Here is a 14,357-nt window from a genome sequence, read left to right on the forward strand (position 1 = left end):
AGTTGTGGCCACTGAGAAAGTAAATAGAAAAAAGACCAGATTGCTAAAACTATATAAAAGCTATACTTCAAGCAGGCAGATTGTAAAACACTGGGCCAGACACCCTGGGCATCTCTAACAAAAGGTCATACTGTAATGGCAACAGAGCAAGACTGGAAAATAATTAAAGTAGGAATACTACAATGCTCATCAGTAGGGGAAAAGCCCAAATATGAAGTCCGCTCACTCGACTATTCCTTTATATAATTTTGAACATTTTACTAGAGAATTTGTATACCTCTGCAGCTCATCGCTAGCTAAAATCACTATTCAAATATTTTCAAGTGAAATTAAAAGAAAATAGAGTAGGATTTAACAAAAAGAGAAATTCCATGAAGTCTATAATTCTAAAAATTGTGATTAGACTGCATTTAGGAGGCAACCCAAAGTCATAAATGCGAGAAAAGTAGTAGGCAGGTAAGTAAAAGAAAATTGAAATATCATAACCACAGTACTGTCAACAGACCTGGTTCCCAGTCTGCGAGTTCTCAAGCCCATGAAAACGGAGCGTATTAGTTTGCCGAAAGAAGCCGCATTCACTGGGTCCAACTTATGTTCTTGACAGTGCCGCAGATAATGGTTGTATAGTGAACTCCTGGGAAGGCTGACCCCTTCAGCTGTCTCGTAATTATCCAACAGCCACTGGAGCTGGAACAAACAAACAAAACAAAATTAATGCGATTTCTTAGCAAAAAATCAATTACTTAAATGATTATTCCCGTTTTCATATGATTAATTAAATGTGCTACGATCAGAGAAAGGATGTACTGAGGCTTGCTAGTGGGCTACGTCAAGTAATTTTCTGCAAAAGACAGCACTTCAATATGAAAAACATTAAATCTGTTAAGAACATCAGAATATATAGGATGGGACAGGCTCGGATATCCACTTTTCATTAAGTAGGTGACTTTAAAATGTATGCAAATAGCTCTTTTTCTGCTAACGTTTGGCAACCTTGAAGAACACGCCAAACAATAAAACAAAAACAAGACCCTGCTTGTTAACACACTACGCAACTCAAAAAATCGTAGCCAGTCAAACTCAATGCATCTTTCTAAAAGAGCATTTTTACTCATTTAGGGGTTGCGTCTTATATATTGTACATTACAAGGCTAACCAGGGGAAAGTGCAAAGAAAAATCACTGTAATGTAAAGGAGACAGTTATTTTTGTTAACATTAATCAGCTTTGAGTTTGAGTTTTTATATTTCTCTGGTGAAAAACAGACAATCATAATAAAATGTATGCCATAGCAGTGAAAATAAATGTAGCATAATAAATCATGTTAAACGGTACTAATAATCACACATTCAAAAGCATTACTACAGTGCCATGGTCTTATTCAAGGTGATTACCACAATACAGCAAGAGTGACCTGAGAAAAATATGTTTTACTGCCTCACAGATTGCATATAACAATAACTTTACACAGGAAAAACTAATCTGCTACTAGTAATGATCTCTATTGAATGATTTTACCTTTCTGCAAAATTTTGACACCTTGCATCCTGGTTTTGATTAAATACATTTTGTTAAAACAAATACACACAAAACAATGCCATTGCCTAAACCATACATGCAGAGGCAAAGAGTAGAATATGGTACTTATAATTTCTCACTCAAGGTTTCTTTCTTATGAGTTACGGCCCCTTCCCACAATCAGCTATGGTAATAAATAGCATAGTATGCTCGGGGCATCAGTATATATATTTTTGCTATTATAATGACGACATAGCTTTCTATGATGAATACAAATGAGTTGAAATTGTGAATAAAGTTATGACTCATAGGTTGTACCATATTTTAATATTGGATATTATTTATTGACCTGTAACAATTGTTCTGCAACATAATGCTTCATGGTTTCTAAATTGTTAGAAATGGTTGGATAATCCACTCCCCTCAATACCACATGTGTTTAGTTTTAAAGATGTATGTGCCTGTTATATTTAGTGGATAAAATATCTCATGGCTGTCAGTCATTCACAACCATTTTTCAGATAGAGGAGCAGCTTTGGAAATAGGCTTGTGACAACACTATACTCAAGTTTATATAACAAATAAAAAAAGACATTTGAGAAATAAATAAATGGATTGAGCCAGAAAGTCAAAATAATTCCAGTTACGCTCGCCAGCAATCCTTTTGTGAATTTCACACAGGCATAAATGCAGGTATTCTCTGCATTAGCTATAGGTTAACAACTGAAAATACCCTTTTGAATGTAGCATGTAACATTCCTTAGAAGCTTAAATGCCCCCTATAAACAAATGTAGAATGTAACCTCTACAACATACAAAACAATAGTGTCCATATGATAATTTAAAAATAAAGATTACAAAGAAAGCACAAAACAATTCTTGTAATTTTAGATACAGAGTCCAGTTGTATATTGCATGAAAGCAGAATACAGGAGATGCCCATACTTACATGGCTGTTTAGCAAGCTACTTCTGTGAGAGGTTATGCCTTCATTTTTTTGTAGGTTTTCAATCGCCATTTGAAGCTAAAATTTAAGCAATGCATACAGTAAAAACAAAAAAATGGAGAGTAGCGAGTACAAATATTCAAATAACAGTTTAGATGCTGAAGAATGAACCAACGTGGCAAAGGTTAACATGGTTGGGCTGCATGGCTGCCTTTAAAGGCAATAACTATCAATCCTCGAACAAGTAGCCTACAAAATACCAACAAATGTCTTGAAGGTGAATATCGAATGAATAAAAGTCAATTGATAAAACTTGTAGCAGAAGCTCAGTCAATATGATTCCGAAGCTGAACTGCTGTGAGAAGCTAGAATTATCAAGCTTTAAATACGCAGTATACAAAATACAGCCACACATCTTAATGAAGAACATAATAAAATGCAGACATAATCAGAAAGGAGAGAAGTTGTAAATAAAGATGTTTTTTTGGGAGACCCTTACAGGCTGAAGATAAATCCACAGCAAAATACCAAGCAGTGATCTAGGCTAGCTTATTATCAGCCTCTGGGCGTTAAACTGAATATTTAGCTCTGCTGCAAGCAACAGTTGCATTTTTCAGACTGCCCTTGGATCTACAGTCATGCTTGGAGTTTGGACATGAAACCCTTAAATCAAAGAAAGTTTACAAGTGCATCAATAGTAGAACGCACAGGATTTGGTCTTCTATATCAGTAGGCCCGTTGGAAAACTGAATACCAACAGTACCAAACAATTAAAAGGGAAAAGGCAACTTTATCCATACTCATCCCATTAGAAAGTGTTTATCAAGAGTCTGAATGTCATACACAGCAAGGCCAGATCACTTATTTTTCAACGCATGAAAAAAAAACTCAGCCTTGTCTTAAGTCCAATGAACAACCTTAAGCTCTTTAAACAATTTGCACTTTAGGTATTAAAGAAATACACATTTTATATTTAATATTGCATGTTTTACATTATTAGACTCAAAACGGTTAGACAGGAGTTTCAAAGTACTAACGAGGGTCTGATGAGAGGAGTGTGAAGGTTAGTGTGTAAGGCATACTGAGAATAGGTGCCGACAACGGCAATAAAAGTTTCATGGCTGTTAGTGCTATGCTTGAAGGTTGATAAGTACAAATAGGTTTTCAGGCAGGTTCCTGAAGTTTAAGAAATCTTCAGATCTAAAGTGGAGAGAAGGGAACATTACACATTGGAGGCTCATCAGTAAAAAGACCTTTAAACAAAGGCGTTTGGAAGCTGGATCAATGCATCGCCGCCTTAGGCACCTGGCTGTCCGATACAACAGGAAGAGGGTAGTTAGGTGAGCAAATACCCTCCTATGGAAGGTCTTGGTGGAACTACAGGGCACTGCACTTTTACTGGTAGGTGTGTCAGGCTTCAGTGCAGGTTGATGCGGTATGATCTGTACAGTCGCAGAATGAGACCTCTGAAGTTTGTAGATTGTTTTACCTAGAAGCCCACTCTAACCAGCATTATAGCAATCATGTATGGATACTGACACCATAGGGCAGTTGCAATCTAGTATGTAAAGGCCAGCATTAATAGAAAGACTGATATTGAACATAGATAGTTTGGAATAAATTACACAGCTTGTGGGCAAATATCAGAAGTGGCAACAAGTATCTTGAACACTCAAACTTACTGATTAGAGTTTTATAATTCCATTAAAATGCACTATTTTAGCACAAGATCTAATGGCATGACAATTTATGCAGATTTTGTCGAGAGGCATTGAGGGTAACCACGAATAAGCCAAGCCCTAGGAGAACTTCAATTGGAAAAATCTGTGTGACTATTTTCCGCACCCCATATACAGTAATAATTTAGGCACTGCTTGACTCTTTTCTAAACTTGGCAAAAAATTAATAATGATGCAACCACATTTTTGTGTCCAGTCTAGTGAGGAGCAATATATAGAGGGGTCCAGTTAGAGGTGGCTTCTTTAGTACAAAAAAATTTAAAGGTTCACAGATAAACCTACGATGTAATTAACTTTAAAGCACTGTTACACATGGAGATGTTTACAAACGTGATTTACTAAGCCACCTCAACGATATATTTGAGTACATCTATTCACATAAGTCATAGCACTTAATTTCTGTTCAGAACATTTTAATTTAATACCAATTAAGGAAACAAATGGCAAGGTTTTATTGTCCACTTACTGTTGCAGGAGATGAATGAGAGGTGTGAGATAAAGAATCTCGAGTGTTTTCCATTGACCCATGAATGAGGTATGCCCCGCCACTAGAGATGATCTGGCTTCCACCAACATCCATGGCTATACCCACCATACTGTGTGTGGGAATTGATGTTGGACTGGACACCACAGTGGTCACCGCACTACCCTGGGAGTCAAAGTAGGAAGCACCACTACTTGGGGCATAAATCTGAGCTTCTGCATTGTAGGAATAGGCAGCCCGTCTAAAAAACACAAAATGGAAAAAAAATATAAGTGAATTAATAGAGCAGACAACACTCAGTCTCACCCTAACCTCACCTTTGGAATCATCCTGTGCACCTCCTTAAAAACATGTTTGGATGTCTTAACTAATCCCTTAAGGCTAATAATGGCACCAGTTATCTAAAGTCTATCAGTTTTTAATTCAAAAAGTGCTATCTCATCCTTTAGTGAAGAAAAACAATAGATGTCATATAATGAGGTGCAGATGGGACTTTAAGGGTAATAATGATTCTCGACAAGTATTTCAAAATAATAATTTTGTTTTGTAATTTATCGGTATAGCATGAACTTTTCACAATTGGCCGCAAGGACGTTTAACTAAAGTCTGATATTAAAAGAATAAAAATAACACTTAAAGAACAGACAACATTTTTTTTTAAAAGGCACCCTTTTGTGTGATATTTGGTGGCACTCCGAAAGCAAGAGAGCATATTCGATGATAGTCCTGCAATCAAGAAATACTCACTCTACCAAAGTAATATATGATAATCCTGGTAAAACTAGACCAATAGTTTAATGTTATTGGGATTCATCATATAATTAAGATATTCAGAAGGGTAAACATAAGGAGAGTGATCTAAAACCCCCTGAAGATTACTTAAAGTTAGTTTAGACTGAAGCTTTAGAGCAATAAACATACAGCAAGAGATTGATCAAACTGTAGAAAACATATCGCACAAGCTGAAACCCAGTTGTCAAACTAGGAACAGTGTTGCCATAGTAGGCACATTCTACACTAAAGGCATGTACATAAACAGTTTAGTCAATTGTGTTCTTGAGCTAAGACAACAATTATCAATGCTTGGTGCAGAAGCAAGACTTTGGAGTGGTTGCTTTCCTATTTATCGTCCACGAAGGACCCATTAGTTTCAAAGTCATTCTTACTTACAAGCGGTACACATTTTCTTTGGTTTTTCACATTGAAGCATTGATATTGGTTTGTCCATGTCTTGATGGCAATTTAGCCTTTTTAAGGTGAATGCTTCGGTGTCTATTTACCCCTATATGTATGATCCAACCTTCAATTTGCTACTACACTGTGAATCTTAACAGTTAACCGCTATAACACTGGCCGAAGCCAATAATATCAATATTCCAGTGAGAAAAATATCCGGAAACCTCTATGCACATTTCTTTAATATACGTGCTTAGTCTCAAATAGGGTTCCTAATTTTAAAAGATGTGTGCCACTGTCACTTGAGATTCCCACTTTGTTTCTCACCCAAACGTTCTCCTGTGCATAGGTCACAAAACAAGACACTTATTTCTAGACCACCACCAGCATTCTTTTAGACTTTTAATACTAGTTATTATGAAACAACTTACATTGCTCCATTGGTGTATACGTTCTCTCCACCATCCACATACTGCACTTGTGCTGGATACACATGCTGCACTGTTTGCACCTAATAGAAGAATAAAGAAAAATGTCTTATTGTTTCATAAAGATATATCCCCAGGTTAAGGAAGTAGCATTATTGGACCACCTTTGGAAATGCACTTCTTCTAAGGATCAATAAATGAGTCATAAAACGTACAGTCTTTACAGTATATGTGTTCAATATGAAAACATTAGGTCAGGATGTTTGAATTGTTCGCTATGCATTTGTTCACTATTACACAGTAAACTACAACATTTCATTGAAGTTGATGTAGATTTAAAGCAATCAAGGAAAATTAAAATGCCAGGCAGGTAAAGGCACCTTTAAATTGGAAAGGGTAAAAGGCATTGCTTATCACTTTTTGTAAATGACCCTCTCTCAATAAGATGGATACATCGAAATAGATTCTTCTAAAACTCTATTCCTTGTAACAACTGTTTCAGTTTCATTTGTAAAGGATGTGAATGTCAATCTTAAAAACATTGAAATAACAAAAAACAGTAACCCATGTAACTCATTTGTTATTTACGCATCTCTATTAGAAGGGGGTGAAATCATGCAGCATGCATGTGCTGACACTGTTGGTTGGTTTGAATCGGACACTCGGTGAGCCATACAAAGTTTCATGAGCATGCAGCAGCAAAAACACCCGGTGAAAGGGATAAAAAGTTATGAACTAGAGACTTGTTTAATGGGCAGCAAGACATTAAGGCACATGGATGGTGTCTCCTAATTTGCCCGTTGAAAATTCCAGTGCAGTGAAACTTCTAGTGCAAAGGAAAGGGAAAAAAAGAAATAAATAAAACCCACAATTTAAACTTCTTACAACACAATTTACAAAAGTGAGTAAAATTGCCAGTTTATAGAACCTCCACCTCCAAATGACTTGCATATCTTTTCATGCAAAGGAATCCACCTGTGGAATACAGTGGTGCTTTACTAGCAATTTCAAAGGTAACTGTTGGTGGGCCAAGGGCTTGTGGGTTTTAATTTGTGGCCATAGTATTGCTATATGTTTTCCCCACTAATGTATTGCTGTTGAACAAGCAAATACTGCACTTTGGACATGACAGCCATCTTAGCAACTGACGAAGATAGTTCATTAGGTCTATTTATCAGCCAGCATCCCAGGAGTACACCAGAAAGGTACCATTAAACAAGTATGGACAGGTACAGATCAAATCACATGGGGCTATGACGACACCAATTAAGTTGACTGAATAGATCTTTCGGATGATTTATGCCTGCACAAAAGTAGGTTTCCTTCAACACAGTGGGAGGCCAGAATCACTTCCTACATCCACAGCCCTGAAAATGAGTTGCCTAAAGGCAACAGGGTTAAAACAAGAATGGTTACTCTTGGGACTGAGCTTCTGTAGGATGAACATTTTTGCCCAGATACATCATCTTCGATGGAGACAGGAATCCTCATTTTTATTGGTGTAGACTATTGTTTTTAGAAATTATGTCCACTATATCAAGCACCTTTTTCATTATGCTTTCCTCACTGCACCATGAACACGCAACACTTGCCCTGCACCCACTGTTTCCTTAATCTCCTACTTGACATTCTGATTGATCATTTTTAAGATTAAGACATAGTTTTGCATTGTGCACACCAGTTTTGCCGTATTACTCCATATGCATGATGGTCATTCCATGACATAGTACACATAGTTTACATTTTTTAACAGGTCCCAGGAAATCTATATTGACAAAGGTAGATGTATAATACAGGTTCCTTGCATTAGATTTAGTGTCTCTATCTTTCTAAAGCAAAGATCCAAGATCACTCACTGGCCTAAGGATGGACAGCAGTTACATTTTTTTGTGAACATAAACTCAGATGAGGAGTCTGAAAGTATATGGCCTAGTCTTGGAAAAATCTTCCTCTTCCCCTCGCTGGCAGGGATTTCACAATTGGACTGACCCACCATTCGTACAAATTATATCCCACAGATTTAATCTTTTATGTTGAATAAGTTAAACCTCTTCAGTGGCTTTGGCCATGCAGCATTGCACTTACTACACTGCAGAAGGGAGACCCCAATTCATCAGTCACACCCAGTGCCTAATTTGAGCCAGTGTTTGTAGGTGAGGCGCACCAGAACTCTTTTAAGGACTGGCACTTATTTTTTTTCAACAGACTAATCTAGAGCATGCAAGAGGAAGGCACAAAAGGTGAAAAGGAGGAAGAAAAAGATGGAAAAGCAGTGAAGCCTTATGAAGCAGAGATGAAAAAGAACCAACAAGAGTGAGAAAAAGAACCAACAAGAGTGAGATAAAGAGCAAGAGAGTCTGGCGGTGAATTGAAGAGGTATGCAATGAATCAAGACAGCATGACCGTGGTATCTGACACTGCAACTTCACCAGCCCTGGCAATGGGTTTCTGAGGAAAGCTTTAGGGCCTAGAACTCATTCTTTTACAAGCTGAATACTAGTCATGCCACTATTATCAGATACAGATAGAGGCAATATGGATACATTTTAAGATGCATCAGGTTGCTAAAGCGCAGCCATCTTCCTTTTCCAGTGAGTAAAATGAGGGTGAAGAAAGAAATATGATCATGTGTTCCTCATTAAAGAACTCAAGAATTTTCCCTGGAGTGTGCACACGAAGCCTATAGCACATCCACATTAGACCAGTAAGTACCTGCACAAATGTAGTTTGCATCCACCATTTCCTAGTAATATGGTGAGGTGTATGCCCCTTGCCCTTCAAGAATCACATGACAAAGTTTCATCTGCAATGCATTTAGAAAAGGTTTAATGTTAGGTGGGTTTCATAACTACAGCATTTCATAACTTGTGTTAGTTTATGAATTATGTCTCATCTTAAGAGTGCATACATACATGGTTTAATAAATTCATTTTGTACTCCCAAGTTCAAGAAAAAAATCCACTGAATGTTTTTTTAATGGTTTTGGTCAATGTACGAAAAGGCAGAGTTGCAAGATTGTATTATATTGTGTTCACAAATATTGCCAAATGAGTCAAGCTTTTTAAACACAAGCTTATTGTGCTGACTTCTTTGGAATTTGGTGAAAACGGTCATCACAAATGTTTTAAGAAATCGTGAAGACGATTTCCTCTTGTATTTAATACTGAAAGAACAAACGTTTTAGAACCTTTCCCACCTTACATATTGAACCTTTACACCAGTGATTAACCTATGGTCCGGGGACCCCACAGGGTCCGCAAAGCCTACTTAGGGGGTCAGCTACTGCTTTGACAATGAAATATTAACAGATTAGCAAAGCATATAATAAGTAAAGAAGCCAAATGTAACATTTTAAAAGGTTCTGTAAATGTGGATGAATTTGAAATGAAGAGTTTAAAATTAGGTTAATATCTTCAGACTGATTGTGAGAGCAGAGTGAGTGCCTCAAATAGAATATAGCATGGACGACGAGTGACCTCAATTTAATTAGGACAATCTTCACCCTCCTAAAATTAATAAGGTGATGTTTTTATACGCGTTTGTGAGCTCAATAAAATATGTCATAATTTGCATATTCGATGAACGCTTATTTCTGTATTTGTGTGTGTTGTTTTGCCGTTTAAATCATTGAAAATGCTTAGACCGGGGTCCAAGCCTTCCGGTATTGACTCAGTTTGGATCTCCGGATTCCAATAATAATTCAGTGGGGTTCCAGAGTTCAATAATGATCAAGTGGGGTACTGCAGAATTCAAAAGGCTAAGAACCACTGATTTACACAATTTGTCTCCAAATATATCATGCTCGAAGAAAGGCCTGGAGGAGTGCGGGTTTTAAACAATTTGCGAATTAGGGCAAACGTATAGGCAAATTTAAATTAGGGCTCCTAGTGTTACAATCTAATCTTAACTAGTTTGCTGTCTTCTCAAGACGTATGCAAGGCAAATAAAAACATTTGCGGCCTAGCAAGACACTTGCATTCATGTGCTGATTGCAGAAATACTTACAAGGCCTAGTTTTCCTTTAAGGCCATTTCAATCTGATCAAAAAGCAACGAGACACTCCAGAGTGTATCCTAAAATAGCTCTAGGCAGAAGCTTGAAATTATGGCTTAAAGTGCTCAAGTGTTCCACTTTAGCCTTTAACCAGCAGATCCACTGGTTGGATTCCCAAATTACCACCACTTCAATTCAGGAGTGTTCACTATTAAGAATCCATAATATATTAATGTAACAGTTTCTAGAGATAGAAGAATATTCCAATAACCAAACCCTTTAGCCTTACCATATCCCAAGATCAAACATTAATTTCCCTTTTTTGATACACAACATTTCTGGTTGCACCATTGCTCTCTTGACATCCAAGGACGTTCGAAACGGTCAGAAATTCTTAATATTATAATCAATAAGGGGCCAATTGCAATATACAATTTGCAACTTTTTGAGCCTGCTTCACTGCAGGCTCTGTATTTGTGGGACGGAGGCTGGGAGTTTATAAAATTGAAGAACTTTAACGTGGTACCAAAAACAGTTTCATAACGACGGTTGTTTATTGGCTATACATAGAAACATACCTATCCCTTATTCTCCCTCGTGTTAAAAAAATTAAAAGCATTTTGAAATCAGCTATTATAGGAAGAAGAAAGAATCCTGTTACTGCATATGCCAGGCCCCATTACAAGCTACTGAATAGTTAGTTGTGAATGCAGTTGTAGCAGAGGTGAATAAAGTGAACCTTTACAACTACACATTTCACTATAAGAAGTGCTCACTTGGAAAATGTTTTATAGCGTGGGGTTAACATTGATATGCAAAGGTGCGGTGGAACAGGCAGGGTGGTGAGTTGTGTCATATTTGCTTTTCAGACAGTGAAGAGAGCTATCTGTGGCAGAGCGTGCTCCATGTAATCATTACCTGCTGTGGTACGTGCTGAACTCTGGGGACAGAGATCTGCTGCACTTGGGCTCCTTTGGGAGCAGAGCCAGTTACCTGGACCAAAACCCTCTGAAAAGAGAAAGACATTCTCAAGCAAGTCAGCAAGACTGCACCAGTGCAAACCCCACCTTGGCAGTAAACTACATTATGTTGAAGGGTCTCCAGCTTTCCACCAAGGACATGGAGCACATTACAAACCAAAAATACTCCAATCCTGTAGGTCTTATAAAAGAGGGACAGGATTTATCATTGGCGAGCTGATAAGATTGTCCGTCCCCATTCCTTTAATCATTTAAATCATTAGCGAGGTACAAACTACAAACATATAAATATTTTTTAAATCTCATATAGTAACAAGTACATATGAGACCAGAAACCAATTTTATATAATCCAAATTAACTACATTCAGCTACACCACCTGAATTGTTGCCCCATTAGAGAATGGGTGGAACTATGCAAGGTATTTTGGAAAAATTACAATGGCTATATGCAAAATGCCTAAGTTGGTGCTTCTTCATTACCAAGGACTGTTTAGGGTATAGATTTGAATACCTTCATAAACCCAATTCTTTTAACTCCCATACAATTGTTTTTGTTGTTGTAACAAAACAACTGTTTTAAGATGCTGTGTAGTGTATGTTCAGTTAGAAAGGCAACTTACTGCTACAGGAGCCCAGGGGAAAAGGTTCATTTTCCACAGAGACTGATAAAGAAGAAGATAACTTTATAAAGAACAGAAACAATTATCCCTGTGTTTTAACCTAGTCTACCGTTCTCATCCATTTTCCGATGTTAAACGTTAGTATTTACCTGATGGTGAACAACAAGAAGAGTAAAGGGAAGGACTGTTTAAATCCATACACAGACATGATCTGGTTGTTTTTTTTACATTTATATATAGACTCTAGCTGCTAAGGAGAGAATCAATAGTGTTGAAAAACGTTAACCCTAATGTCTGCCCTTAAAACAGCATCCCATTTGAGAGAACCAATATGTTTTTTGCCTCCCAGAGTGCTAGTGAAACCTTTGAAACACGCGACATTTAGGTGTCTCAGTCTCACATTTCATCAGGGAATCACCAAGCCGATCCATGAAAGTTTATGCTACAAGTACTGGGAAATTAACAGGATGTTGCACTGGCCTTCATAAGGTCAATAGTTTTCCAGATTTTATGTTTCTGGTTTATCCTGAATACCTGAGTTCAAAATGAGCCCAGGATACATACATTTTAATACATAGCAATCACAAATCTCATAACTGTGGAAAACTAAGCATGGCAAACCTGCACCCCAAATTGCACATAAACCTACAACTGACCAACTTGCAAAGCAATGGTTCATAGTGCTAAAAAACGAAAATTGATGATTGATGTATCAGATGGTTGTTACCTGTTGGGATGCTGGAACAGGCTGGACAACTGGGGCTTGAACTGAAGATGTGCGCATCACAACTGATGTCCCTGAATCTGATCCGCCTTCAGAATTCTGCATCCTCAGATCTAAGGAGACAACACTCTAGGTCAGGCAAAAAGACACATTGTAGAAGCCAATGTTGCAAAAACTTGAGAGTTCCTAACTTGTCCCCACATAAACCTCCAAATGTCCGCAGCCAAACAGCCAGTACATGAGATGGGGGCCAGGAAACAGCAGCACAGCTCAGGTATCCAAATCCTTTTATTTTATATCACCATCGGGTGCGGACATGAGACCATCATGTTTTACCCATAGTTTTCAACAGAGTCAGAGTTTTCAACATTTTTAAAGAACAAATCCCTTAATCTAATCACGAGAAAAACAATGCATCGACTGCTACATTTTGTTTTATTCATTGCAATTTCCATTCCATGCCGTTTTCCAACATGGAAATAATGTATTATATTTCAGTTAGATTTTTATTCTTAATACATAGTTATCCTCTTTTATCCTTTTCTACTCTCAAGTTTATCTCATTTGAGAAATTTGAGTAAAGTACCCAAATTCTCCATTATTGATCACAAACTAGTCAAACATTATACAAGCATTTTACAAAGGAGGGGATATTAAAATATTGGGAGATGCATCTTTCGGAAAAAGGAGTACTAAAAACATGTCATTAAATCAATAACGATCGAAGATAATGAAAAAGAAAGTTGTATATTGTATACATTATTTCATTCTGTATAAGACTATTTCTTACAATTGCTTACATCTATTCCAGAATAAGTCAAACATGATGTGTGATCTTTATGTACAAGGTATTTAAACCAATCATAGTGCAAATGCAATTGTTTTTTCATTACATTGACAGGTCATAATTCATTTTAAAGTTAAAGTGCTTGAAAAAATGATTAAATTCCATACCATCTTCTTGAATTGTAGTATTTTTAGTAAAGTGCAATTCAGTTGTAAACATATTTGCTCAAATGTGCAAATATTTGCATACAGTACTATATCCCCCTCACAGGAGAAAAGCTATATCCTCAAAGAAAAGAAGATGTATGTAAAGAAATATAAACAATTCATCACATTTCAACCTCATAATAATTCCTCAATTGAGATTGCATTTTAAAAAATTGTAATAAAGTGCATTTCTTTACATTGACATGTTATGAATCATGGTGAGAATAAAGTGCAAATGCTTTAGAAGAGGATTTGAGTTCTGTACAATCTCCACTGTAAATCTCATTAAAGTGCAATTCAATTATAGGCATATTTCCTCCCTCATATGTGCAAAAATCGCATGCAGTACAATGTTTTCGGCGAGTTTAAATGACAAAGGATATATCTAAAAGAATGTAAATAATAAAAATATATACCTCACGTAAAATAAATCCCATTTAAAAGATTTATCCATTAAGATTGTATTTTCAGGATCCCTTGTTTAGTAAAGTGAGAAACAATAAGAATCCATCTAATTTCTTATCGTTTGCAGATATAGGAAAAGATTTTTCCATATAAAAATACCTTAATATTTTCTACTGTTATTTTGTTATGTAGATACATCAACTGTTTTTTTTCTCCACAGGGATACATAACTACTTTTTAAATTACCACGGAAAAAGTCTATATAACGGACCCACAAGATCACTCGATCGATCTTTTCCTTGTTTTGCTCACTCCATGCTGTTTCTGCTTCCCACCATCCCATTTGAAGGT

General features: G+C 36.8%; 1 protein-coding gene across 3 annotated transcripts in view; it reads right to left on the reverse strand.

Annotated features, from left to right (window-relative positions):
* The window catches only part of RFX2 (regulatory factor X2), a 125,950-nt gene that overhangs the window by 60,781 nt on the left and 50,812 nt on the right, over window positions 1–14,357 (reverse strand). For 2 of the 3 annotated variants that reach the window (XM_078670660.1, XM_078670658.1), the window contains exons 3-8: window positions 12,612–12,721; window positions 11,202–11,291; window positions 6,294–6,373; window positions 4,669–4,927; window positions 2,467–2,541; window positions 506–687 (exon numbers count right to left, since the gene is read on the reverse strand). In XM_078670660.1, coding sequence (XP_078526786.1) covers window positions 506–687; window positions 2,467–2,541; window positions 4,669–4,927; window positions 6,294–6,373; window positions 11,202–11,291; window positions 12,612–12,721 — 796 coding nt within the window. The remainder of the gene's footprint in view (window positions 1–505; window positions 688–2,466; window positions 2,542–4,668; window positions 4,928–6,293; window positions 6,374–11,201; window positions 11,292–12,611; window positions 12,722–14,357) is intronic. The other variant, XM_078670661.1, reaches the window with a different exon arrangement.

Source organism: Lissotriton helveticus, chromosome 12, assembly GCF_964261635.1.
Source record: "Lissotriton helveticus chromosome 12, aLisHel1.1, whole genome shotgun sequence".
Taxonomy (NCBI): domain Eukaryota; kingdom Metazoa; phylum Chordata; class Amphibia; order Caudata; family Salamandridae; genus Lissotriton; species Lissotriton helveticus.